Here is a 25,486-nt window from a genome sequence, read left to right as displayed (position 1 = left end):
AACTAAGTGGATACACAAATTAGTTTTCACTTTTGTTAACATTGCAAGATGGGGCATGGCCTTGACAGAGGTCTGCACTCTGAGTGCCCTTCTAGTTTTTATTCTGTTTTTTTTTTTATTTTAATTGAAGTCCAACTTTAATAGTCAGCTTGAATGATGAATTTTGTTATTAGTAAATAATAATGATTAAAATTCACAATCTAATATACCTGCAGCTGTGAATATAATTGAGGAAGCAATGGGTCCCCTGTTCTTTTCGCGAATAACCTTTGTCAAAGAGCCCTCTCATCTTTCAGGACAGACAGAGAGACTGGATGTCTGAGTGGAGTTGAGGTCATGATGGAGGAAATAATAGGCAGCCTAAAATGAAAAGAAAAACTGAGCTGAGCCACTGAGTGTAGGCCGACAGAGGATTTGAAGAGACAAGAGGCCAAAGTGATCTGCTGAGAGACAGCGAGAGAAAACAAGCTTTTCTGAGATGCTCTTTCATTTGTGTGCTCTTTTTGGAGAGCCAAGGTGATCCACATATGCCCATCCAACGCCGTGGGAAGCAGCACAGGGGATTTAAGGGGGGGCTTGGCTCAGAGAGTAGGCAAGGGGAGCTTTGGCTCCTCTCTGGGTCCCCATGGTGGCTGATGTTGAGCCTCCTTTCTCTCCAGGCAATTGTCGCTCATTTTCTCTCTCTCTCTCTCTCTCTCTCTCTCTCTCTCTCTCTCTCTCTCTCTCTCTCTGACTGCGTTTTGTCCAGCAGACGTAGCAACAGACACCCAAAATAAACCTGATGTTCAAATTAATTGCAGGAGAGTGGATATGCTTAGAAATGTACAGTAGGGTAACCCTGACCTGGTTATAGAGGTTTACTCCTCGACGCAGCGAGCCCAGGTTCGACTCCGACCCTCCGGCCCTTTGCTGCATGTCATTCCTCCCTCTCTCTCCCCTTTCATGTCTTCAGCTGTCCTGTCAAAATAAAGGCTGAAAATGGCCAAAAAATATTCTTTAAAAAACAGTAGCACTTGTTGATGTGAGCTTAAGGCCGGACTAGGTCAGACTAGGTTCTGATAGGCCTTCTACTGGGCTGTATAGTCCTTCTGACTGGGATTTATGCTGGGATCAGGAGTTGGATGTGATCTGACTTGCCCAGGTGAGGGAGAGGTGCAGTTCTGTGTGCTTTTTTGATGTTAGAGTATACATGGTCTAGTGTGTTCTTCCCTCTAGTAACACAATCTACATGCTGGGAGAAAGCTGGAGGGGAACAGACTTTAAGGACGCCTTGTTAAAGTCCCCTGTATCCTGTATCCAGGTGATCGCGCTGCAGTTTGTTCACTATGGTTAGCAGTGAACCAAACTTTTGCTAACGTTAGCATCGGGGGCTATGTAGACGGCAGTGTGCTATTTTCGTAGTAAATAAAATGGTCAGTATATTACCGACAGGGCTCCAGGTCAGGTGAGCCGTACTGGGCAACGATCCTGCAGTTGGTACTCCATTCATTGTGCACAAAAATGCAGTCCTCCGCCTCTGGTCGTGCCGGAGTTATTTTCTCATTCTGTCGGTAGATAGCTAGCTCGGCGTGCTAGCGCCGACAACAACCTGGAGGGCTCGGTCAGGCTATGTCCTCCGGGATGTTATGAGCCGCCTGGAAGGCTCTCGTAACGGCTGTGTTGTATCGTGGTCCTGTATTGATTAGTTCAGTGTGGCTGTACGTACTTGTATAAATATACACCGACAGGAGAGCCGCTGCACAATCGCGCACCGCCATCTTTGTTGACATGAGTGAACGTCATAACGCACAGGTAAGAACTAGTAGCAGCTTACTCTCGTGCGGGACGATCGTGATTTTGTACAAAAAATACAGTCAAACAAACCCCTACAGTATTAAAATCGCTACATATAATTGTTTAGAAGGTTATAGTCTACGTTATTTGTTTTCTCTTTAACTGCCTTCAGCTCTTTTCATGTTTGGGGGGTCGGATTGTACAAATTATGAAATATTCGATATCCCAATTTTGCATATCGTCCAGACAACAATTTGGATATTATCGTCCAAACGATATATCGCCCACCTCTAATTGACAGGTGCAATATTTTACATTTATATCAAAACCTAGAGACTTTCAAACATCAACATGTCATTTATTAATATGTATTAGTGTCTAAACGACATATAAACATATTTTCCTATTCTATTTTGCCTGGAAACGCTTCCAACACACTTGCGTGTCGCCTGAAAAATAGGCGTCGGTTCTATTTCTAGCAGGCACGCGTTTTCTGAACTGAGACGCGCGTGTCACGCAGGCAGTGTGTAAGCTCTAACCTGTTAACATGGGAGCCGAAATATAAACGGACACGCCACGCAGCTGACACGCTCGCGCGACGCATCCAGTGTGTAACCAGCCTAAGCCACTACTCCCTCAGAGACAAAGTGAGGTTTGTTTCTCGTTGGCATACCAAACACATTTTAATTTGCCTTCAAACACTTAAGCAAATACTAAAAATACGTTCACCATCTCCTTTTAAAGCCTGTGGCAGTCACATACAGCATCACCATGGAACATGAGAGATGCATCCTTATTGATCTCCATGTGGAAATTAGCTTATTGCAGCAGTAATGAAATAAGAATTGGAATCTCAGGCAAAGCTGCACATCACTGTGCAGCTTTGCACAGGTGTGTATGTGTGTGTGTGTCAGTACAGTGATACAGTTGTGTAACAGAGGCGATTGCATGCTTGCACGTTTCCCTATTGTAAAGTTAAAACCGTAAATCTCCGGTGACTTAAGTTTGGAAATGAAAAGAACTTATCCGACTCCCCACAACTTTAATGTTTTGTTTTTTTTCTCAACATTGCTTTTTTGTATCTTCTACTTTATTAAATATATCAGAGCAAGCGAGAGTCAGGGGAGCGAAGTATCAAACCTCATTACTTTGTGACTGAAATGTGTTGCCTCAAGTATGAAAAACTTTGAAGTATCGAAAGATGGCACTGGATGCTTGCTGAGATTCTTATTGTTCATTTATTCACAACTTTGGTTCAGTCTCACTGCTCTCAACAACCTTGTTTAAGCTATTGAAGGGAGCTGTTTTACCTAAAAAAGCAATGATAAAAACAGCTGTACACTACAGCACAAAACAGCAGACACACAAAAGTTTGCGACTGCCTATTGAACACAGTGGAGCTCCTGCTTTTTCTCATGAAACAATAACACATATTGTCTTCAAAACACAATACCACTGAGAGCTGATGAAAGTAATCCTGGGTCAGATTGTAACCCATGAAATATACATGAAATCTACATGTCACACACTGTAGCCCACTCAACGACTGTTCACTGAACTGTTGAACTGGAAATGATGTCACAGATTTTGAGTAGTCCACCACCCTCTCATGTTGTGCAGCCTTAAACCTCTTGACATCGAAGTCTCCACATATTGAAGCAGTCATGCATATCCCCCGAAAGCCACAGGTTAAACCTGGGGTGTCAAACTAATTTTAGTTCATGGGACACATACCCCTAATTTGAGCTCAAGTGAGCCTGACCAGTAAACCACTCCAGAAAGTTCAGAAACTTTATCTGCCACAGAGTTTCTTGTCAGCTTGATGTTGGCAAACGCATGTTGCTTCTGCTCCAACAGCATTCTAAGGCCATTGTAGGAAAAAAAATAATGTTATTACCCGAGAGAGAGGGGGTAGTATTCCGAGAAAAAATTCTAAATTCTAATATTAAAGTCTCAAATTTACGGGGAAAAAAACTTATAGATATTCTCTGAGATGAAAGTGGTACATTTGTAATAGGAATGAATTACTTTTCTGCAATTTTCCAAACACTGTCTCACAGCAGTTTGTGAAATGGGCACGTCATTTTTAATCTATTGATTCATGTACACGGACACGTTTTTCTCGTTTATTTCGTGGTGGTCAGTACGAAATGGGAACACAGAGGTACGTGGTGGTCAGTACGAAATGGGAACACGGAGGTACGTGGTGGTCAGTACGAAATGGGAACACGGAGGTTGGCGAACGGGGAAAGGAAACGTGACATGCGGGAAATGATCCCCGCTCTCTGGGGTGAAAGTCCTGTGTTGTTTGACCCATCCACCACCCCAACCAACCTCGCTATGCAGATTTTCGGCCTTTCATATTACTCGCTACCGTAGTCGTGCTGTGATCACAAAAGATGATTCCCATTAAAATACATTAGTTTAAAAAACGTGCTGGCCACCACGAAATAAACGAGAAAAACGTGTCTGTGTACAAAAATCAATAGATTAAATTACATGACCGTTTCACAAACTGCCGTGAGACTGGGTTGAACGTTCACACTTTGCAAAGTCATCCAGTGGGCCTTATTAGACCCTTTGCCGGGCCGGTTCTGTCCCACGGGCCATATGTTTGACACCCCTAAACCTTTCAGCGTTTCAGCCTTCAGCCTACATTCTCAATATAGTTCACCTTAATACTCATTGCCCTACTTCAGCACACTGTTGATGTGTCTGGGTGTGTGTATCTGAGTGTCTGGGGGCACAGCTTTGTTCAGAGCTGCAAACACTGGTGGCAGCAGAGAGAGAGAGAGAGAGAGAGAGCAAATGAAAGAGTTTGCCAGCAGAACTGTTTTCCCATTTATCCTTTTCACTTCCTTGTTTGGTGAAGTGAAAGAAATAGGGTTAGACAGAAAGAGGATGGCAGGAATGAGACAAAGACCTGCAGTGAGACAGAGAATGAGGAGCGATGACTGGCAGAAATGGAGAGAGAGAGAGAGCGACCGGAATGAAAAGTCAGCAGCGTGACAAAGGAAGGATGGAGGGAGACAGGGACGAGTGCAGAGCTCTGAGAAAGAGATTAAAATAAAAAGGGAGAGATGAAGACGGAGGAAGAGAAAGTTCTTCTGTTTGACGGCGGCTTGTTATATCAGCTGTACGAACAACTATCTAGTGGTTGATTAAAGAAAAATTCAAGTGTTTTCTGTCTGTGAGATATGTTTTACTGTAAAAGATTAAAATGAAACAAATGTTTCTCTCTGATGGCAGGAATACAAACACTGATCATCAAACTTTGCTGGCAACAGAGTCTGCTGGCACAAGTTAAAGATGCTTATTTCTCTTGCAGTGCTGGACTATCTCGTATAGAAATAGAAATGCATTGCTGTTGGCAGACTTCATCCCCCATAGCAGCAGATTCAGCTTTGAACAGCCTGGCTCTTCTGGAACATGTATTCTGGTATGTTACATACCAAAGCAGAAGGGAGGGAAAATGATGAAATGTGCTGACGGCTAAACCAGATCACTGGAGGTATAAGGGAAGTTGGCAATGTGGATAAAATCTTCTATAAAATCTTCTATATATATATATATATAGATATATATACAGTACAGGCCAAAAGTTTGGACACACCTTCTCATTCAATGCGTTTCCTTTTTATTTTCATGACTATTTACATTGTAGATTCTCACTGAAGGCATCAAAACTATGAATGAACACATATGGAATTATGTACTTAACAAAAAAAGTGTGCAATAACTGAAAACATGTCTTATATTTTAGATTCCTCAAAGTAGCCACCCTTTGATTTTTTATTAATAAGGGAGAAAATTCCACTAATTAACCCTGACAAAGCACACCTGTGAAGTGAAAACCATTTCAGGTGACTATATATATATATATATATATCTCACTAAATGATCATTAAAATCAAGCGGAAGAAAGAAGTGGCCTATTTGTTATAATAATAATATTTTAAGGTTACCTGGATCAGGCCTTGTATGAGCAGAGATTAGCTGCTTAAGGTTTAAATCAATACACAAATATTTTAAAACCTCTGGGGCCCGTTCCAGGAAGGAGGTTTAACAAACTCTGAGTCTAACCCTGATCTCTGAGTTGATTTACCCTGAGAATGGGAAACTCAGAGTTTTCGTTTCCAGAACAGCTGATATGAGTTGGTTCAATCAACTCACAGTAGGTTCACTCAGGCAGCATGAATGGAGCCATGATACTACGATTCACCATGATAACAACCACAAACAAACTAGTCGGCGGCAATACTCATGCGCACATACAGTGAGTTTGAACATGTATTTCGTTAAAAAAGCAACACAGCGGCTGCTGCAAAAGAGAGAATTTGCGTGGGAGAAAATTGCTGCTAGAGTAAATGCGTATATTCCAATATAGTATGTTAATATCATATCTAATCATAAGTATACTATTACTGGTGAAATGGTATTGAACCCATAATCTATTTAATTTAGGTGCAATCCTGCGGGCGAAAAAGTACTACGCCTACTAATCTCATTCTGAGGCTGCAGCACCATCATTAACAGAATTATAATTCATAATCTTTCATTTCAAAGGGTTTACATCATTCACCTGCAATACTATGGAACTCCTTTGTAATGGCTCTTACTGGTTTGTGTCCAGGGAACACTTCAAAAACGTTTCAGAGCAAGTAACATTCTTCTGATGGCGCTTTGCTACAGGGGCTTCACTAATATGCTCCGCATCACCAATGTTGTAAAGAAAACTGCCGTTTGCAAAAAGACGTAATGCGACACAAATAATGTGCTGGGATGTATAGCATGTTCACGATGGGTGACGTTAGTGATATGAGGACGGATGAGGTTATGTAGGCTACATAACTGATAGACTGGGAAGAAAACCGATACCGCTCAAATAGGTAGGCTAGTATCTGGGAATGAAAATAATGAAAAAATCTATAGTCGGGGTTTCAATATCATCTCCTGACGTATGTTTAACTCCCTGCGAAGTAATACAGTTTCTTCATCAACGTTTTGCACACCCTTACTAACTATAGTAAAGATGACCACGCTTCCTCCTTTGTTAGAGGATATGTTATCTTATGTTGCAATATTACTTATGGTTTCAAGTAGGGGTTGTGCTCCAAGTGGTATTTTTGGTATTTTTGCCATGTGGGTAGCAGTTTGGTATGTGCAGGGAGTGTCGTCTGTCTGCAGCTATAGGTTTACATATATTTGCAGTACAGAATAAGCTCAGCAGCAGAGCTTCAGTTTTGTTGTGATCTATTTAGAATTAAAATTGTTGATAAATATACCGGATGGACAGTAGCCTTAAGGATGGTACATAAATAAATGATTTAATTAAGGAAATGATTGAATAGTAACTTAGATGTAACGTAGATGTTTTCTGTTATAGGGTTGTATGGTTGTATATTGATGAACGATAGATTGAAAACACTTTGATCAGGGTTATTTTATTAATTAAAGATGTAAAGGTATTAGGGCTGTGCTCGATTGAAGAAATTCTTAGTCGACTAATACTCATTCAATTGTATCGACTAATTGATTAGTTGATTTAATCGACAGATCTGTAAATCTGAGTTTCTCCGCAAAGAGTCATGGAAAAGCACCACTTTAATTCTTGTGTATACCAGAGATGTGCTCGTACGTTTCTTGGAAATAAGTCATTCAGCATGAAAAAAGCATAAAACATGACTAATCGACTAAAGAAATCTTGTTGACTGAGACCAAAACTACCGATTAGTCGACTAATCGACTAAGAGGGAGCAGCCCTAAAAGGTATGGACATTTCAAAAAGGGTAAGAATCGAAAAAAATTTTTTTCTTCCTCCTACTCCCTTTTGGATTTTGCTTATTCTTGCTTTTTCTTTTTTCGTAGTGAAAAACTTTTGTGTCTTATATTTTATGTTGTGTATGTACGTATGTAACAATTTATTATTATCATTATTACTAATACAAGTTTAGTACCTTTTTTTCCCAGGCCATAAGGCACAATTTATACGTTTTACTATAAGTTTTCCTCATTACTGGTCGGTTACTCTTCTATAAAGCATTAATAAATGAGTCATTAACTATCAAAAACCATTAGTTACAATTCATAAACTCTTGGTGTAGGGTGCCGTATAGGGTGTACAGTAAACACTGGCTTTCAAAATTCACCTTCACCACATAACCACAAACTCAACTTTCTACAGTATGTTTATCGCTCTGGCTTTTCACTGTAACATCACCAGACCTGCAGCTTGCACTCTTATGTAGCTCAAATGAATAACAGGATGCATTAAAGAAAACAGATTGTGTGTGTTTGGATGAGATGGCCTGCTAACAGCGACTGAAATGCCATTGCTCTGCATGATTATGAATGTGCATAAAACAAGCTTGGATTAATTTAGCTGGGGCAATAATCCGACACAGCCTGATATCTGTGGAACCTTTTTGGTACAACAGACGAGCCGAACAACTGTTTTCTGACAGCTTAACTGTGGAAAAAGAGTAGAGACAAATTAGTGTTTTAGTCCTTTTCTCAGCCAGCAACACATTCTTTTCCCTGGTTTTTTTTTCCCCAGTCTTCTTCCCTTCTTGCTCTTCATGCAAATCAGCTTTTTCTCTCTCCATCTCTCTGTTTCTCTCTCCATGGTGACAGACGATGCCTCCTGTGCAGTTTAGCAGTTATTACACGCTCTAAAACACACAGACTCCGAGAGAGGCGGAGGCAGAGATAAATAAAGATGGATGATGGAGCGAGTTAGGCCGATTTAAAATGTGGCAGCATCAGAAAACTATGCAGAGGAGAGAGTGTGTATGTAAGGGAGAGAGAGCAGATTAAGTTTAATGGCCGAGATTTGTATCGATGCTGTGACTGCCTTTTTCTACCACCTTGTCTGTTGGCAGGCTTTGGCAGCACATAATATAGCTGCTCATATCAATGACCACACTGTGATGTTACATTGATATTCAGTTGGGTTTATGTCTATAATATTGAATAAATTATCCTAAAGTTCTCTCACAACGCTTTGTTAAAGTCTATACAGTTGAGTTAACTAATAAGAGCATAAGCAAAGTATATAGTTTTCCATATTCATGCAATAACTCAAGCTCTACTTTTTATGAAACATATTCTATGCATTAACCATGACAACAAAAAAAAACTCAAGGTCCACTTTCTAATTTTTTCCACTTTCAACCATCTCATCTCATGGACTTCATCTGTGGATGGAGTTTCCTCAGTTGTCATGGAGATGGAACTTCGGTCAATGTTCTACATATTCTGTATTCTGTTTCTGTTGTCTAAGGTTGCTCTAATTAATATTTTGTATTAACAATAGAAATAATGACTACATAATGTGAAAGATGTTGCCTGTAGCAACTAATCCACAGATAACTATCACCCGGCTCTGCAGTTCTGCCTAATATTTTAGCATCTTTAAGCTAATTGTTTAGGTTCACTCTCATGGCTCTCCTCAGCGTTGTTTCCAGCTGCAGAAGGCAAAACCACGGTACGCGCTAACTGTCCAGCATCAGATGGTAGATAGACAAAGATAGCAACTAGCTACAAAACATAGGGGAGCATTGACAGATATTTCTATCAGGAGTTGTGGAGACCAAAACAAGCTTATAGGAGGATAAATATTGGACTAATGTGTGTAGGGTGGCTAGACACAAGACTCCAAATGAATGATAACTGTTTTCTAAGAAGTTTGCGATAACAACTCTTGCTGTTTTCTGACATTTTCAAGACACAGCACAGAATTTTTTTTTATTTGTTTATTGTTTGTTTTTTTGTGCTTTGAATATTATTAGTGTGTTTTTATTAAACGTTTTTATTATGATTTTCTGAGAGTCCCTTTTTAAAAGCATTTCATTTTGTGGATTCCTACTGAATCACATGCTTTACACAGAAATGCTACAGAGATCCTGTTGCAGCATAACTTCCCCCTCCAAACATCCAATTGGTGTCATACCAGGCACCTATTAATATACACAGAGGAGCGTGTAAACCAATTTACTCTGCAGCCATGTCAGGACATTCCAGAGACCTATAAAAATAGTGGGGGATGGGCTGTGGAACAGCAATCTACAGTATCAGAGAGAGACTGAATGGCCCGGTTCAAGGCTACGTGTCAGCAAGCAGCTGTCCGGCCCACTGAAGTGTCTCTGAGTAAGATACTGAAGTCCTACTAGCTCCAGATGTGCTATTGTTGCTTCTGAGCTTGACAACCAGTGGGAAAGCAACAAAAAAAATTCAGATTGTTTAAAAACAATTTAAAGGGTAACTACCTTTTTTTTCAACCTGGACCCTATTTTCCTAGTTTTTTGTGTCTAAGTGACTGATTGAAATTGGTCCAGTATTAAGCAAGATCGCTGCAGTCAGTTAATAGGGCAATTGTCTAGCTTGTATTGTCCCTCACAAAAGTGCTCGTTTTGCCGCCAACAGGCTCAGATTTATATTCAAAGTGTCTGACAACGTTATGGAAAGGATTTCTCAGGAGATCAACCTTTCTGTTAAAGAGTAAGATCCTTTTTTAAAACATCTGCGAAATTTAGTTTAAAATACACTTCATTCAAAGTCGACAGAAATAAAATAAAACTATGAAAAGCTTTTTTGGGTAGTCTTTCCACTTTTCTATCCATCACAAATAAACACATAGTTTACCGATTTTACATGTTGAAATATTTTTGCTCTTTACACGCTTAAAGTATTGCTTTTTTAAATGGAGTCTGGTGAGTTTCGCGCTAGCAACTTTAAAGCCATTTCTGGTTAAATAGAAAGGTCTCAAATAGGTTTTAAAGGTCTATCTCTGTAGGGATCATTTCCATAATGTTGTCAGAAACTTAGAATATTAATCTGAGCCTGTCAGCGACAAAACAAGCACTTTTGTGAAGGTAAATACAAGCTAGACAATTGCCCTATTAACTTACATTGTAGCTTGTTTTTCCCGCTGCCGACTGCAGCGTTCTCGCTTAATTCTGGACCAATGTCAAAGATTGTTGTTCCTATCAGTCACTTAGATGCAAAAACATAGGAAAAAACAGGTTGAAAAATTTTAGTTACCCTTTAATGTGCTGTTTATTAAGGCTTATCTACCTAACATACATTTGCATACATTATATAGCAAGCAATATCAGAGCATGATTGCATCATGGCACTTATATGCATACCAAAGTGTGCTTAAGAAATGCCAGCCATTTGGATATAAACGCTCTTAATCCTCTGTCATTCTTTACAGTCACCACTAATTTAATAATGGGTATCCAGTGTGTTGGTGCTTGCACCCAGCATTTCCATTGATGCATGTGTTAGATGCTGAAGGCATATTTACTGCAGAGGAGCCACCAAAGTGACAGGAGGATGGGGGTGTTGAGGAAGAGACAACAGTCAGACTTAAAATATTTAGTATTTGTCTTTATTTCTTGTCAAACTTTGCTTTGTCAAAGTATTTTAGAGGTTTATGTAGTTCCTAGGACTGCAACTAAAGATTATTTTCATTTGGTCTATAAAATGTTTCCAGAGACAAGAACATGTATTCAGTTTATTATTACAAAGACTATTAAGACAAAAAACAAACAAACCAGAAATTATTGACACATGTCAAAGTTGGAATCACATTATTTTGGGCATTTGCATGCATGCGTGTGTGTGTGTGTGTGTGTGTGTGTGTGTGTGTGTGTGTGTGTGTGTGTGTGTGTGTGTGTGTGTGTGTGTGTGTGTGTGTGGTGGGGGTTGCTTTGGTGACTAATCATCTCTGTTTGAGACCCAGATAGACACAGGTCCCCTGGGGCAGCTGTTCATTTTCTGATAAGAGCACACATGCACGTAAACACCACACACACACCAACTCGCCTGATGTAATGCCAAGTCTGCAGATAGATGATGAGAGCATGACTCTGGTGTACGCACTCGCACACAACACAACAAGTGATGTCAGAAGGTCCCATATTTCAGCTTTAAATGTCAAACGGACACAATAACAACCTCTTGCTCCCTTACATTTAATATTCCCTTATAGCCCTTATAGAATCTGTGAAGTGATAAATGTCTGTCTGACTGACAAATGCATAATACAGTTGGTGTGAAGTTACGCTAATAATTTGGCCACCATGGCCATAGCAGTCATTCATTAATCCTGCAGCAGAAGCAATCGAGACGGAGCTGCGCTTGTAAACGTGTAAAGAGCGGCATGTCTGCACTCACTGTGGCTGTAAAAAATGTCCCTTCTTCCTTATCAGCCACATGTTTGTCACAGTCAGTTCTCCCTTCAGGTGGTTCTCATTTGTCACATCCACGTCTCTTTTCTGTGTCACAATGTTTCATCACCCACCTTCATCTCTTTATGCTTTTATTTCTCTTTCCGCATGTCATCACACCTGTCTTCCATCCCAAAATGTGTCCATGCTGATCCACCCCTCCTCTTCTACGCTAGCTCTTTCTTTTTCTGCCCCACAATTCTTTTCTGCTCATCTCTTCCGGCACTAATTACTAATTAACTTCCGTAAGGTCCCACAGCACAAGCAAAGTCCCGTAGGAAAATGTACGGTATTTAATCACTTGGTGTGTGTGTGTGTGTGTGTGTGTGTGTGTGTGTGTGTGTGTGTGTGTGTGTGTGTGTGTGTGTGTGTGTGTGCGTGCACCCACCTTCACACACCGCAGTGTGAGGGGTTAATGTGACTAGGAATAAGATGTATTCATTATCACGGTGCAGTGAACAGAAGCTACAGATTGTCATGCTCTGGTCTCTTTTACCTGTACAGGAGGTGACACCATGACAACAGAAATGCAGGAGATCGCCATCACGGAGGAGAAGCCTTTACTCACCGGTCAGGCTGAGGCCAAGGTCAGAGATGATGTCTCACACGCATACATATATACAAAAATATGTAAAAACACATACTATATGGGCTGACTTTAATGTTATCCAGGCATGGAGAAACACACATGAGCAGTCAGTGTGTGCATAATCTGAAACCACAGGGGTGCGTGCGTGCGTGCGTGCGTGCGTGCGTGCGTGCGTGCGTGCGTGCGTGCGTGCGTGCATGCGTCCCAGGAGACAAAAAAACAAAGGTTGGTTTGTGTGTGAGTGTGTTAGCATTTGTGTCCTTGCTGTGCGGGAATGTGATTTTTAGCTTTTGAGTCTTAGCAAAGCCTCCATGTGACAGCATGTGTTTCAAAACAGATGTGTGCATGACTGTGTGTGTGTGTGTTTGTGCACAGCTGCAGCGATGGCTCCGGATTGACGTCAAAGCCCCCAGGGAGCGAGAGCAGCTCCTCTGCTCTGCTGCGCTGATGTTGATGTGTGGATGCAGCGCTGCAGAGCAGAGCCGTTTGTCTCTCACTGTCACTGCTGACACCTGGTGGACAAACGGGGAAATACAGCACTCAAACAAAACTGATTTACAAAGGACATCCAGTTATTAATCGGCTATACTATATTCCTTTAACTCAAAAACCTTTTGTCTCGGAAGAATATGGTGAATCTGAGGACCAAACAAAAACACACTTTTAAAAGAAAGAATATCTAACATTTTAGGCTAGTGTTCTGTATTTTCCTTATTGTGAACAAATCTGTTAAAAAGACTAAAAACAGGAATGTTAATCGGTCTCTCAATTTCCAACTTCCCTACCTTTTCTGTGGCACTCAGCCCCAAGCCCACTAGTTCCTGCTGAGAGTGTAAATATTTAATAACTGCTCACAAATAGTTTACTTACAGGAGTAAAAAGTGCATTTGTTGAGGACTATTTTCAGCCGCGGATTAATACACTTTTTGTTTTCTAGTGAGTATTTAGGATGCTATTTTCTGGAGCTTGTTTAGAAATGAATCTGTGACAGTCATTACTCTCGCTGTAGCATCAGCTACATCATAGTAGAGATGTTCCGATACCGATACCAGTATTGGTATCGGCTCCGATACTGCCTAAAACGCTGGTATCGGTATCGGAAAGTACTGGAGATTATGCACCGTACCACGTAATAAAGCCCTAAAGAAAATCTACGTTAAAGTAGTTTATTTATGTTCTTTTTCCGTTATAACTGACTGTCAAACTGGAGAATAAAAGAAAGTTGTACGACAATAAAAGAAAGTTGTACGACATTCATTGTTTGTGTTTGTTCATGTTTTACAAAGAGTTTAACCTGAGCCAGACAGACAACAAAGATAGAAATCATATCACATCCATACGGGGATTGTAGTATACAGTTGTTATATCATATCACATCCATACAGGGATAGTAGTATACAGTTGTTAAAACATAATAAAATATTTGACCCACTGGTATCGGATCGGTACTCGGTATCGGCCGATACGCAAGTTCAGGTATCGGAATTGGTATCGGGAAGCAAAAAATGGTATCAGACCATCTCTACATCATAGTCTCGCTATGCCAGACCATCCACACGCTGCGGAGCGGAGGAGGGTGGGGCTAGTCCACACAGCATTCCGGGATGGGAGGAAAACGTGCTCTAGGTTTATTGGCATTTCTTTAAACCGATCACAATCGTCAAGAGTTGTGCGAGAGAAAACTCTGATTTGACGGATAGTCTAGCTACAGTAGCTGTCTGGCTTCACCCTGCAGAGATCTGAGGAGCAGTTAACCATAGTCCTCATGAATCCACCGGAGTCGGCGAAAATACATGCATCCGGCGGAATTTCCTGCAGCACTGGTGTAATCCCGGAAGTGGAATGTCAAGGATATAGGCTAGCTATCATCATACATCATGACCCATGGGGGTGTGACGGGTGATTCAGAGGAGGAAATGAAGACTGGGAGGTTCTGGGTTATATCCGAACCTCCATCCGTCCCTGCGACATCAGCCTCCACCCTCATGCTAAGCTCTGTGATCAAGAATATGCTTTATATTGATTAAACTAGTGACCTTTTATAATGCAGCCATGTGCCTTTTGTCTATTCACCAAACGTCCGGGACGCCCATCAGCACTTCAACTTCTCAGACTGCTAATTTCCTAAGAGCTTGTGATGTTAGTCATTTATCAGCGGGTAAAATGGATCCAAGGTTGCAAATGAACATCCCATTTAAAGCCTCCCACTGACAGACTTTTTCCATAGAATCCCTGGTACTCTGCTACCAAGATCAAGGCTGAAGACCTTTCTTTTTGATGCTGCCTTTCTTTAACAATTGTTAATTTCTTATACTGCAATGTAACTTTTATTCTCGTATTTTATCTGTTTTTAATTTTTTAATCGTTTTTAACTGCTCTTTAATGTTTTATGTAAAGCACTTTGAATTGCCCTGTTGCTGAAATGTGCTCTACAAATAGAGCTGCCTTGCCTTGCCTTACCACCTGCTCCAATGAAGAGGTTTTCTACTGCTTTATCGGGAGTGTGATGCCACCCCTCTATCCTGTTTGGGTGTTAGTTAGGGAGCAAGACCTCGTTTAACATAAAAGGACTTTAAACAAACAAAAAGCTGAGAATTTTCTCCCGTATATGATTTTTTTTGTTTATTTACAGTATACACAATAAAAAGACAAAAATGAGTCAGTTAGTCATCATTTTTCAAGCAAAAATGCCAAACATTTCATAGTTTCACGTTCACAAATCTAAGGGGTTGTTGCTGGGCTGTTGATTTTCTGACGTTATAGTAAACCGATTCTTTTAATCACACCTTGTTCTAACAAGACTTCATTCCTTCATTTCCCACAGGATGCTGAACTGGCTGCTCGGATACTCCTGGACCAAGGACAGGTAAGACTGTTTATTTTCAGATTTCACATTGCTTGACTGAAGAGGTCATGGGTTGTATGGTATGGAGTACAAACACAATAAATAGTAAAATCATAATGGAAAAATTGGCCCAGGCAGGAATGAAGAACAACTTGGATTACTTAAATAGAACATTCTTTACAAAGGAAGTCACACATTTATTATTTATAAACAAGCTAGACAATTGCCCTATTAACTTACATTGTTGCTTGTTTTTCCCGCTGCCGACTTTATTATTATTCCGATTGTATAACAGTCGGATAATATAGTTACATTTTGGACAATGTATGAAAGAGTCCTTAAAGTGTAGATGTTGTTTTGGAATAAAAATGAACAAGGAATATATAATCTTGGGGGATTTTAGTTTGATGCAAGCTCACTACAGAAATGTCAATATCACACTAACCCCCATTTCTCACTGGTCACATCTGTGCTGCGTTCCGGAGGGCCCCGCGAGCAATCGCAGCCATTCAAGTAAATGCTTGATATTCCACCAGCTGCGCCACGGTGCGTCCCAAAGGGGTGCGTGACGCGGCTCTCGGCTACGCTTAAGATACGCAACAGGTCTATTTTCACGCGAGCCACGGGCAGTTTGGACAACTGGGTAGCAAGGGAAATAGCGAGAGTATCCGGTCGGTTCAAGACACCCCCCAATATTGTACACCTGTCCTCTACAGCACCACGGACAACGAGAGACTCATCTTGGAGGTGGAAAAACATAATGGACATCACAGATCCTTTTTATCAGGACAACACCAGAAAAGAGAAGGCATGGAGTTTAATCACAGGAGTGCCTGGAATAGAAGGTAGACACTAGCTTAATAAACACGCGATTGTTCTGTAAAGTACTTGTAGAGACAATAAAATCTGCGAGTCGGGCAGGCAAGACACTCCGCTTCTGAGACGCTCGCGGTGCGGTATGGCGCGTGGCGGAGGACGGAACAAAACCGCAACGCAGCAGAGATGTGCCCAGTGAAAAACGGGGGTTAGAAGGGGTTGTTTTCTCTGGCTCTCTCCAGGAGCACAGTATTGAGACCCCACACGGTGTTCTGCATGTGACCCTCCACGGGACACGGACCACTCGCAGGCCTGCTATCCTCACCTTCCATGATGTGGGTCTGGACAGTGAGTAGCTCTCTCTCTCTCTCAGCCTTTTTTTTTGATTTCTCAGCTCTTTGTCAATTCTAAATCTTTCCCTTGGTCGTGGTGTCGTGGAAGTTTCCTTTGCAGGGGAGGGGGGTTTATTAAAACCTATATATATTTGCAAATAGGAGCAACATGATTTCACAAAAGGCCGCAGCCCAGTGTGGAGTCAGTTTATCTAATGAGTGAACAGAACACTAGGCTTATATGCATCTTCAGAGTGACAGCACACACGCACTTGGATTATTATGATGCTACAATTCTTACAGGCAATCTGATACACATGCAGACATCCCGGAGCCATTTCGCCTCCTCCTCCCTGTACGACTTTCACCCCCCAGTTACATCTTAACTGGCATGGGAAAACTAGAGAGTTTTAGGGTGACCTTGTACCTTTATCTGTTCAGACAAACAGTGCTCACATTATGTTCCAGACTGGACACCTCAGCAGTTTAAGCAGAAACTGAGATAAACTGTCTTTCAATAATGTGAGAGACTTAAAGTAGAAATAAACATAAAAATATAAGGAATTATGCTTAAATGTAATTTTTCCCATTACAGTGCCCCCCCCTTTTTTTTAATTGATTCCTCTTTTTTTTCCTCTCTGGCAGGTAAGAGCTGCTTCTCCCCTCTGTTCAGGTTCGAGGAGATGCAGGAGATTGTCAAGAACTTCACCCTGATTCATGTCGACGCTCCGGGGCAGGAGGAGGGGGCTGCTGTCTACCCCGCAGGGTACGACAATAATTAGTTTATAATAACTGGTTTACCCTCATCATCCTGCAGTAACTTTGCTTCTTTCTTCTTTTTTTTTAAGTAAATTTCTGAGAAACAGAAAAAATCTTCTGTGGCAGGCTTAAACCTAATCTCTTCCAAAAATACTTCTCCTACCATTTCTCACATCTCTCATCCTCTGAGGTCTCTAATACACTCTTGTCAGAGGTTTAAAGAAAATCCGTCCTTTTCTCTCTCTCTCTCTCTTTGCGCACTTCTTATTTCTTTTCCCTTCACTTCTCTATCCTTTCTCATCCCTGCGTGATTATTTCACCGGCTCAGGATTTCGGTTCTTGTATTGTCACGGCATCTCGGCTGTGACCTTTGACTCCTCTTGGTGATTCTAGAAACTGAAGTTTATTCCCTTTTTTGATCTCATTTTTAAATCCCTGTGGATAAAAGTGTCAGCCACTGTATGGTGTTTAAGATGAAATAGAAAAAGTAAAATCTTTCATCATCATGTAAGTTGAGTCATTTCCATAATTACAGTGTTTGGGCAAACCAGTTGGCCTTACTTTTTGCACTAACAATAAAAAATTAGATGTTTGTGTTTTTATATTATGATGGTTCTTTAGACTGAGATTGGTTGTTTCCTGTTATAGTTACCAGTATCCCTCCATGGACACCATAGCAGAGATGATCCCTGCCGTCCTGCAGTTTTTCAAGTGAGTTAACGGTATTTATTTTGACGCTAAGAAGAAGCAGAATGTCATTTGGCACTGAAGGTGCATGGATTTTAACTGATTCTTCTTGTTGTGTATGTCATATTATATACTTCTTACCTCTCCATGCAGCTCCACACATGTTATTGGTGTGCCCAAAGCAGCCCTGTCTCTGAAATTTTTAAAAATATAATTTTGCTTAAAATATACAAGTGCTAATACGTACTGTGTGGTTGAATATATATGTGCATATGTTCTGTTATTAACTAGTTTTGTCCCTTTGTCAGCTTCCGTACTGTAATCGGAGTGGGTGTGGGAGTGGGAGCCTACGTCCTCTCCAAGTTCGCAGTGAGTGTCATTTTTTTGTTGTTTTTAGCCCGCGTGTTCTGACAGCAGCTAATAATACTAGCAGTGAAACACGGCAGTAACACTAACAGTGACTTTTAGATTTGTGAAATGCATTCAAATGGGGAATTAATCAATCAATGACGGAACATTCCAGTTATGAACAAATAAAAATAAATCCTGTCCTGAGCAAAAACCTCCAGTGAATAGAATGCAAAATAAAGTGATAATAGTATAGCTCCTTTGTGCTGTAAGTGTTTTTAACGGATTTTACTAAACAGTGTTTTTCATGTTCATTTCTGTCTATGATTTTGTCCACAGAAGTCATCCAAAAACATTCTGTCTTGATGATTTTCTTCTCATGATCTCACCATCTGTCTCCCATCTGTTGCTTCCTTTCTCCCATCAGCTCGCAAACCCGGATTCAGTGGAAGGTCTGGTTCTGGTCAACATCGACCCCAACACTCGAGGATGGATAGACTGGGCTGCACAAAAGGTAGGCTTTTCTTTCTTCGTCTTTCTTTTTTTCTTTCTTTCAGGACTGCATTGTCTTGTACACAGAAACATGTGGTATTTTAATCTAGTTAGTCCTTATGTGACTTCTCCATCAATTTAGGTTTAGCAGTGGATATGAAATTATGTGACTGCGTGCATGGCTCGTGCCCCAGAGTAGTATTGATTATGTTATTGTTTATCATATTAAAGTTACTAAATGATGAACGACCCTATTGATTTCTCCTGCTGTCCCTCTCTAGCTCATCTCTGTGACGTCCTCCCTCACAGAGCAGATCCTGTCCCACCTTTTCAGTCAGGTACAAGGACAATCATTTCTTTTTTCTTTTCTTTTAAATGCAAACATTTTTCATAATTGTATCAAAATACTACATCCTTTTCCAAAAAGAACTTTAGTTAGTTACAGAAAATACCTACCTTGTCACTTGTTTCGCATAATTTTGGGGTGGCAGTTAGAAAAAGAAAAAGTCTTCTTTTCTTGCAGGAGGAGCTGTCATCAAACACAGAACTTGTGCAGTCTCACAGAGAGCGCATCTCCAAAGCGTCTAATCTGGTCAACATAGAGCTCTTCTGGAAGACTTACAACAGGTAAACACATGCACAGACATCATTACATCAACACAAATACACTCCACATCGAACAACGGCCAACAAAGTCTTGTCTTTTCGTTTCCCTCCAGTCGCAGAGATTTGAACATTGACCGCAACAGCACCTTCAAGTAAATCCCCTCCTAAACTTTCATCTGTGTACTTTATTTTTTGTTTGATTTTGTTGTATAAATCTAAATGCCACCTTACTAAATTCTATTTCTGTCAACTTCAGGTGTCCAGTAATGTTGGTGGTGGGCGATCAGGCTCCATATGAGGATGCTGCTGTAAGTTTCAGCTGCTCTGTGTTCTGATTCATATCAACACATTAAGAGTTGTTTGCCTAGTACTATCACCTCTTTCACACCACCTACCATGGATCACGTGGAAGCGTCGACAGTTTTGTTGTCGTTACTTAGAATTCCTCATGGGGGAGACAGAAACTACACACTGTAGCTTTAAGTGCTAGAAATGGGTGATCTGTGTACTGTACAGTTTACTGTATTTCCTTCTGCAACCACTAGGTGGACTGCAACAGCAAAATGGACCCAACAACAACCTCATTCCTGAAGGTACAGTAACTGACCTTTAAAGTCTTTCATGTTTCTCTCTTCGTTACACTTTATTTTGTCATTCACTCTTACACACTTCTTCTCTCCGTCCTCCAAAGATGGCTGATGCTGGTGGTCTCCCTCAGCTGACCCAGGTAACAACAAACTAACAGCCTCTTATTGATACTTAAAACTGATGTTAAAGCTGCAACAAACAAGGTTGTGTTTTTTTAAACATACATGTTCAATCAGCCATCACAAGGTGGGCCTTCAACGGAGAAAAAAACATGCCATCACTCTAACTTATGCACCATTTTTGCATTAATTCCTTTTCGTGCACATGAATTGGTGCATTGAAACAAAGGAAAGAAATACAAGACATGATCTGAAACAGAAGCAGCGCACCAAGAATGAAATCTCAAACTGCTATTGAAGTAATATCGCCAGTTCCCTTATCCCAAAGAAAGAAAACAAACCACTCAGAAAGGGTAGGAATCTGGGTTTTGTGGTCCTTTAAATTAAAACTGTTACCCTTGGCTGCCATGTATTGTCGCCAAATTGCAATATTATTACCTAGTTCAAGTAATAATTAGTGATCGTACTGAATGTACACTTTATTTTCTTTGTGTCTGCAGCCTGCTAAACTGACTGAGGCTTTCAAGTATTTCATCCAGGGAATGGGCTACAGTAAGATCTGTTACTTCTCTTGTCTTTTCATTGGGTTTGTCAGCAATAAGAAAAAGATATAGAAAGATGCCAGCTTTATCTTTTAGATGTTGCGTAGTCTTTCCATGGTTTTCTAATTAGTAAATCAAATTTTTGTCTCCATTTCTCTCCACAGTGGCTTCATCTTGCATGACCCGCCTGTCCCGCTCCCGCACCACCTCCCTCTCCTCCTCCTACTCCATGGACGGGTCCCGCTCTCGCTCCCGCACCCTGTCCCAGGGCTCGCAGGGCGGCCAGATGCCACCCAGCCCCTCCCAAACGATGGAGGTGTCTTGCTGAATGAAAAATGATAGCGAGAGAAAGTGAGTGAGAGTGAGAAAGAGAAGAGGGCGAAGGCGAAAGAAAGGGAAAGATGAAGCTTGACGATAATCTAGGAACAAGACGAATGGGTTACTTATTTGTCACCAAACAACTCCCGTCATTCCCCACAAGAGCAGAATAGGACTAGAGATAGGGAGAGGGAGGGAGGGAGAGAAAAAGAGTGATTTCATAGGAAAATAGAAACCTTCCTTATTTTCTAACAGCTCTGCTCCTCACATCCCCCTTCCAGCTGAAAAAGAGTGGATTGGGCTGTTCTACAATGAATATAAGACATATAAGCAAGAGATTAATAAAAAAAGGGGGCAGGTGGGGAAAGAATGGCCACCGTTCCTCTCTCCCTCCCCTCTATCGGAGCCTCCGTCAGCAAATAGAGCCCTTTAATTTAGATAAGGAGGCCCTATAGAGACTGCAGACCTTGCGTTAACCAATAGTAATAATTCTGAACGCGTTATTGTTGTTGATGCAGATGATTATGTTGTTGATAATGATGTTGAAGCTAATGATGATGATGATGATAATGTAATAGAAAAAAACAGTAACACCTTTTCTCTTTATTACGCAATGAGTTTAAAACAACATAGACAAAAAAAAAAACATAGCAGAGATACTTATAACAATGTGTGTCTACTACATTTTAAGCTAGTTTTTATTGTTATTTTAATTTCTTTAATCAGATTTTATTGTCTCATTTGTAACCTGCCTCAGCAAATGGCTGAAGCTACCGATTGGTTGACCCATTGTGTGGTAACAGCCAATGAGAGCCATTATCGTGACTAGTTCCTCCTTGATGTTGCCTGGTTGTTTCTTTCATTTGCCCCCGTCTATAAGTTTTGTTTTCCCATTGGATTTGAGGAGGTGGGCAGGATGCTTTTGTTTTTTCTTCCTTTTTTTTGGGACTTGAAAGTTGCATGCCTGGGATCAGCCCATGTGGATATTGACTGGATAATATTCTTTTATATTCTGCTAGTGAGTTGTGTGGATTTGGGTGTGTGTGTGTGTGTGCATCTGTGTGTGCTGTTTTGTTTAGCGAAAATGGCGGTCTAAAGTTAAGCATAGGTGAGACTGAGAGTGTTAGCTTTAGCTAGCTAGCATCCTATCATTAACACTAGTCGCACATTAAATAGTGCTTCCGATATTGCTGGCAGTCTCGCACTGCGTGTCCTAATATCCACACTCGTGTACTACCCAACAGGGTGCATCACATCACCTAGAATGCTAGTATGGATATTGCATTTCAGTGTTATGCACAGCCAGAAGGGATCACTGTGTTTATCATCTGGGTTGTAGTCTCTTAGCCTTGCCCGTGCATGGATACCTCCTAACAAACCCAGCTAGCATACTTGAGTTTCTGTGCGATGTGAGGTAAAATGAACACAAGCTCCTCTGTCACAGCAAGCAGCTTTATTAAAGCAACAGGGTCAAGAGAATTGTGTTGTGATTGTTGCAATTTGTGTGTGTCTGAGGAAGGACATGTGAGGTGTATGAAAGCACTTGTATCCTGAAAGCACAATTAATGCAGCAAAGAAAGCCAGGGTCCTCTGCAAATGTTTAGTAATTTAGTTTTAAGACCATCAATATCCCCTGTGACTTATGACAATGTACCAGCCCCTTCACTGCCAACACACTTTGGGACAGCCATAAGAGGCAAAATATTTAGCCTTTTTTTTGTTTTGATAGTGGCAAAGTATTAGCCAATGTCTGCACCTTAAACAATCAATCTGGATTTGCAGCCAATAAGCATTCTTACTGCCAAAACTAAGAAATAAATTCATCACAAAGCTTACCACTGCCCTACAACATGTAGCTATTGGACTGACCGTACTTCAAAAAGGATCCAATCTGATCTCCATTTTTAAGAATGCGAGCTGTGTGCCCACATTTTGATGCAGCGTTGCATCTGATTTATTTTTCTTTAATAAGCAGTATCATTTTTATGAGTCCGTTGGAGGTTGCCTGTTTCTTTCACATGCTGTCCAGTGCTCCTTTCCCAAACCTGTTTGATGATGTAGAGATGGATGATGAAGAAAGTGACAAGAAAGTCAGTGGAGGGCCTCAGATTTGAGCTTTGAACAGACTGGGTAGGCCTGCTTGGGAGATATTAATGATGGTTGTAATGACAATAATCTATTTTTAAGTCACTCCCCTCTGGCCCATCACATCCATCCTTTTAAACGCTAACAACTGCTGCTTTAAATAAGGCAAACACAAATCTTGATATTAGGATGATTTGTGCTATACGGTGTTAATGCAAAATGTGACGTCACACCAGAATGCCGTCATGTTGTAGGCACTATTGTTGCTGTCCAAAGTGCTGACATGTAGAATGTAAATTCTCCTCCCAGACTTTAATTGAAACTCAACAGTCGGGCATGGGAATGTCTACCAAATAAGGGATAATGCGTGGAGCCCAGAAAATAAAATTGCCAAATAAGGAAAAGGAGTGGTACTTTATTTGTGGAGAGTTGAGCAGGGCTGTGTGATTGTAAATGCTTGTCCATTTTGTCTTTTTTTTTGTCTCTTAACTTTTACTTTGATCATATTTTTCTTCCCCCTCTATGTTTTGAGATTTCTTTTAAATCTCTGTGAAGTGTTAGTTTACTGTCCCGATGTGCTCACAAGTTAGTTAACAGTGTGATAGTTCTTGTGTAACTTTTATAGCATTAGAGCTGATAAGGGAGAACATGTAACAATAAAAAAAGATTAAAGGTAAAGAGAGTGCAATCAATTTTACTTGTGTGGCTAATTTCTCTGTGTAACACAATGAACATCCTTAAAAAGAACTTAAATATTAATAAAAGCTTAAGAGGAATATCCTGTTTCCTGTCTTGCTTTCTCAAAAGCAAAAAAAACATTGTATGTTGTAAATTGTGTTGCTTTTGTTGCTAATAAAGACATCCAAATTTATATTGATTTGTGTTTATATGAAAAAGGATTGACACACAATATTGTTAAGTTAGGGGAACAAAAGACATCTTTGTATTGGTTTCAGACAGTTGCAATATAGCTTCTGGTCACTAGTGGCAGCACTGAGCGCAGTGCAACTGAGCAGCAGAAGAGCGAGAAAGAAATTATATGCCATCTTGGATGTTTGGTTGTAATCATTGACTGTAAAAATCGTGAATCGACAAATCAGTTATTTATAAATTTAGTGAACTTGTAGACCTTAAAATAGCATCTCTAATGTACAAAGTATTTAATAGTATGTTGCCAGACTGTATCCAAAGGCTGTTTCAAATAAGAGAATGCCATTATGAACTGAGGGGAAGCTGTATTTTTACTAGAACAAATAGTGAAAATAGTAATAGAGACACTACTTTTGTAAAACAAAGTAGTGTCTCGGTGTATGGAGTTAAACTGTGGAATGAATTAGAAATTGACTTGAAAAAGTGTAACACAATCAACCGATTAAAAAAGTTATTTAAATATAACGTGATTAACAAATATAAGTGTGAATTAAAAATGTATTGGATACGGGGGTATTAACCTTGTTTCTGTAACTTTAATTTTTGTGAATGAAAAAATATAATTTTATGTAAAAAGGGCAGGTGTAATAAGCTCTGGCTTCAGCCTGCACCTTTTCGGTCTTGTTTGTTTCTTGTATATATGTATGTTTGACTGTTGTGAGTTAGAGATGGCCGAAAAAAAAAAGAAAAAAGAAACTAAACATCTCCTTTTGTTTTTTTTTTCAGTGTTGTACACCTGCTGGATTTTTAACAATTGTTTCGCTATGGCGGGTTATATTTTATGTCTGAAGAGGGGTCTTCTATCATAAACTGGTCTCCAGGACATTATCCATTTGTTTGCTGATTTTTTGCTAAGTTTGCAAGTGTTTAAGTTTGGTTTGAAGATGAATGACTGCTAAGTTGGTATAATATATATATTATAACTCCTGGATGCTTAGCATTGATTTGGTAGCCTAGCCTACTTTAGAGTTGACAAAGTAAATGTTCCAATCAGTGATCCAGGCAGCGCATTCTTGTCTCCCTCCTTCATTTTACAGTTGAATGGTGGCTAGAACGGCTCCACTGAGAAAAAATAATGTGTTAAAAAAAATAACGCAGATTAATCCCTTCCGTATTGACCTTTGACCCGGAGGCGTTCTAGCCACCATTCGACTATAAAATGAAGGAGGGAGACGAAAACGTGCTGCCTGGATTATTGATTGGAATATTTCCTTATAAAAATCTTCTTCCTGAAGCACTTTTGAATTTATTTCCTCAGCATATTAGGTCATATTGTAGATTGTTATGGCCATTATTTGCACAGTGAAAATGATAATAAAAAGAGTTTTTGAACTTTAATGTCATTAATGCTGAATATTCATTGATTCATTTGAATTGAAATATTTAAAATACTTTCACAGCAAAAATTAATTAATCACAGAG

General features: G+C 40.3%; 1 protein-coding gene across 1 annotated transcript in view; it reads left to right on the top strand.

Moving 5' to 3' along the window:
- Nucleotides 1-23,912, top strand: part of ndrg2 (NDRG family member 2) — a 37,955-nt gene extending 14,043 nt beyond the window's left edge. Inside the window, exons 2-16 of the mRNA XM_028564118.1 lie at nt 12,513-12,595; nt 15,422-15,463; nt 16,501-16,606; nt 17,236-17,356; nt 17,998-18,060; nt 18,345-18,405; nt 18,812-18,898; nt 19,158-19,214; nt 19,400-19,503; nt 19,596-19,634; nt 19,739-19,790; nt 20,028-20,075; nt 20,174-20,209; nt 20,690-20,741; nt 20,896-23,912. Coding sequence (XP_028419919.1) covers nt 12,524-12,595; nt 15,422-15,463; nt 16,501-16,606; nt 17,236-17,356; nt 17,998-18,060; nt 18,345-18,405; nt 18,812-18,898; nt 19,158-19,214; nt 19,400-19,503; nt 19,596-19,634; nt 19,739-19,790; nt 20,028-20,075; nt 20,174-20,209; nt 20,690-20,741; nt 20,896-21,059 — 1,104 coding nt within the window. The 5' untranslated portion in view covers nt 12,513-12,523 and the 3' untranslated portion in view covers nt 21,060-23,912. The remainder of the gene's footprint in view (nt 1-12,512; nt 12,596-15,421; nt 15,464-16,500; nt 16,607-17,235; nt 17,357-17,997; nt 18,061-18,344; nt 18,406-18,811; nt 18,899-19,157; nt 19,215-19,399; nt 19,504-19,595; nt 19,635-19,738; nt 19,791-20,027; nt 20,076-20,173; nt 20,210-20,689; nt 20,742-20,895) is intronic.
- The last annotated feature ends 1,574 nt before the right edge of the window (nt 23,913-25,486 follow it).

The sequence above is a fragment of the Perca flavescens genome, chromosome 19, assembly GCF_004354835.1.
Source record: "Perca flavescens isolate YP-PL-M2 chromosome 19, PFLA_1.0, whole genome shotgun sequence".
Classification (NCBI taxonomy): Eukaryota; Metazoa; Chordata; class Actinopteri; order Perciformes; family Percidae; genus Perca; species Perca flavescens.
The sequence above is the reverse complement of the archived record's forward strand: the minus strand, read 5'-3'. Positions and strand labels throughout refer to the sequence as shown.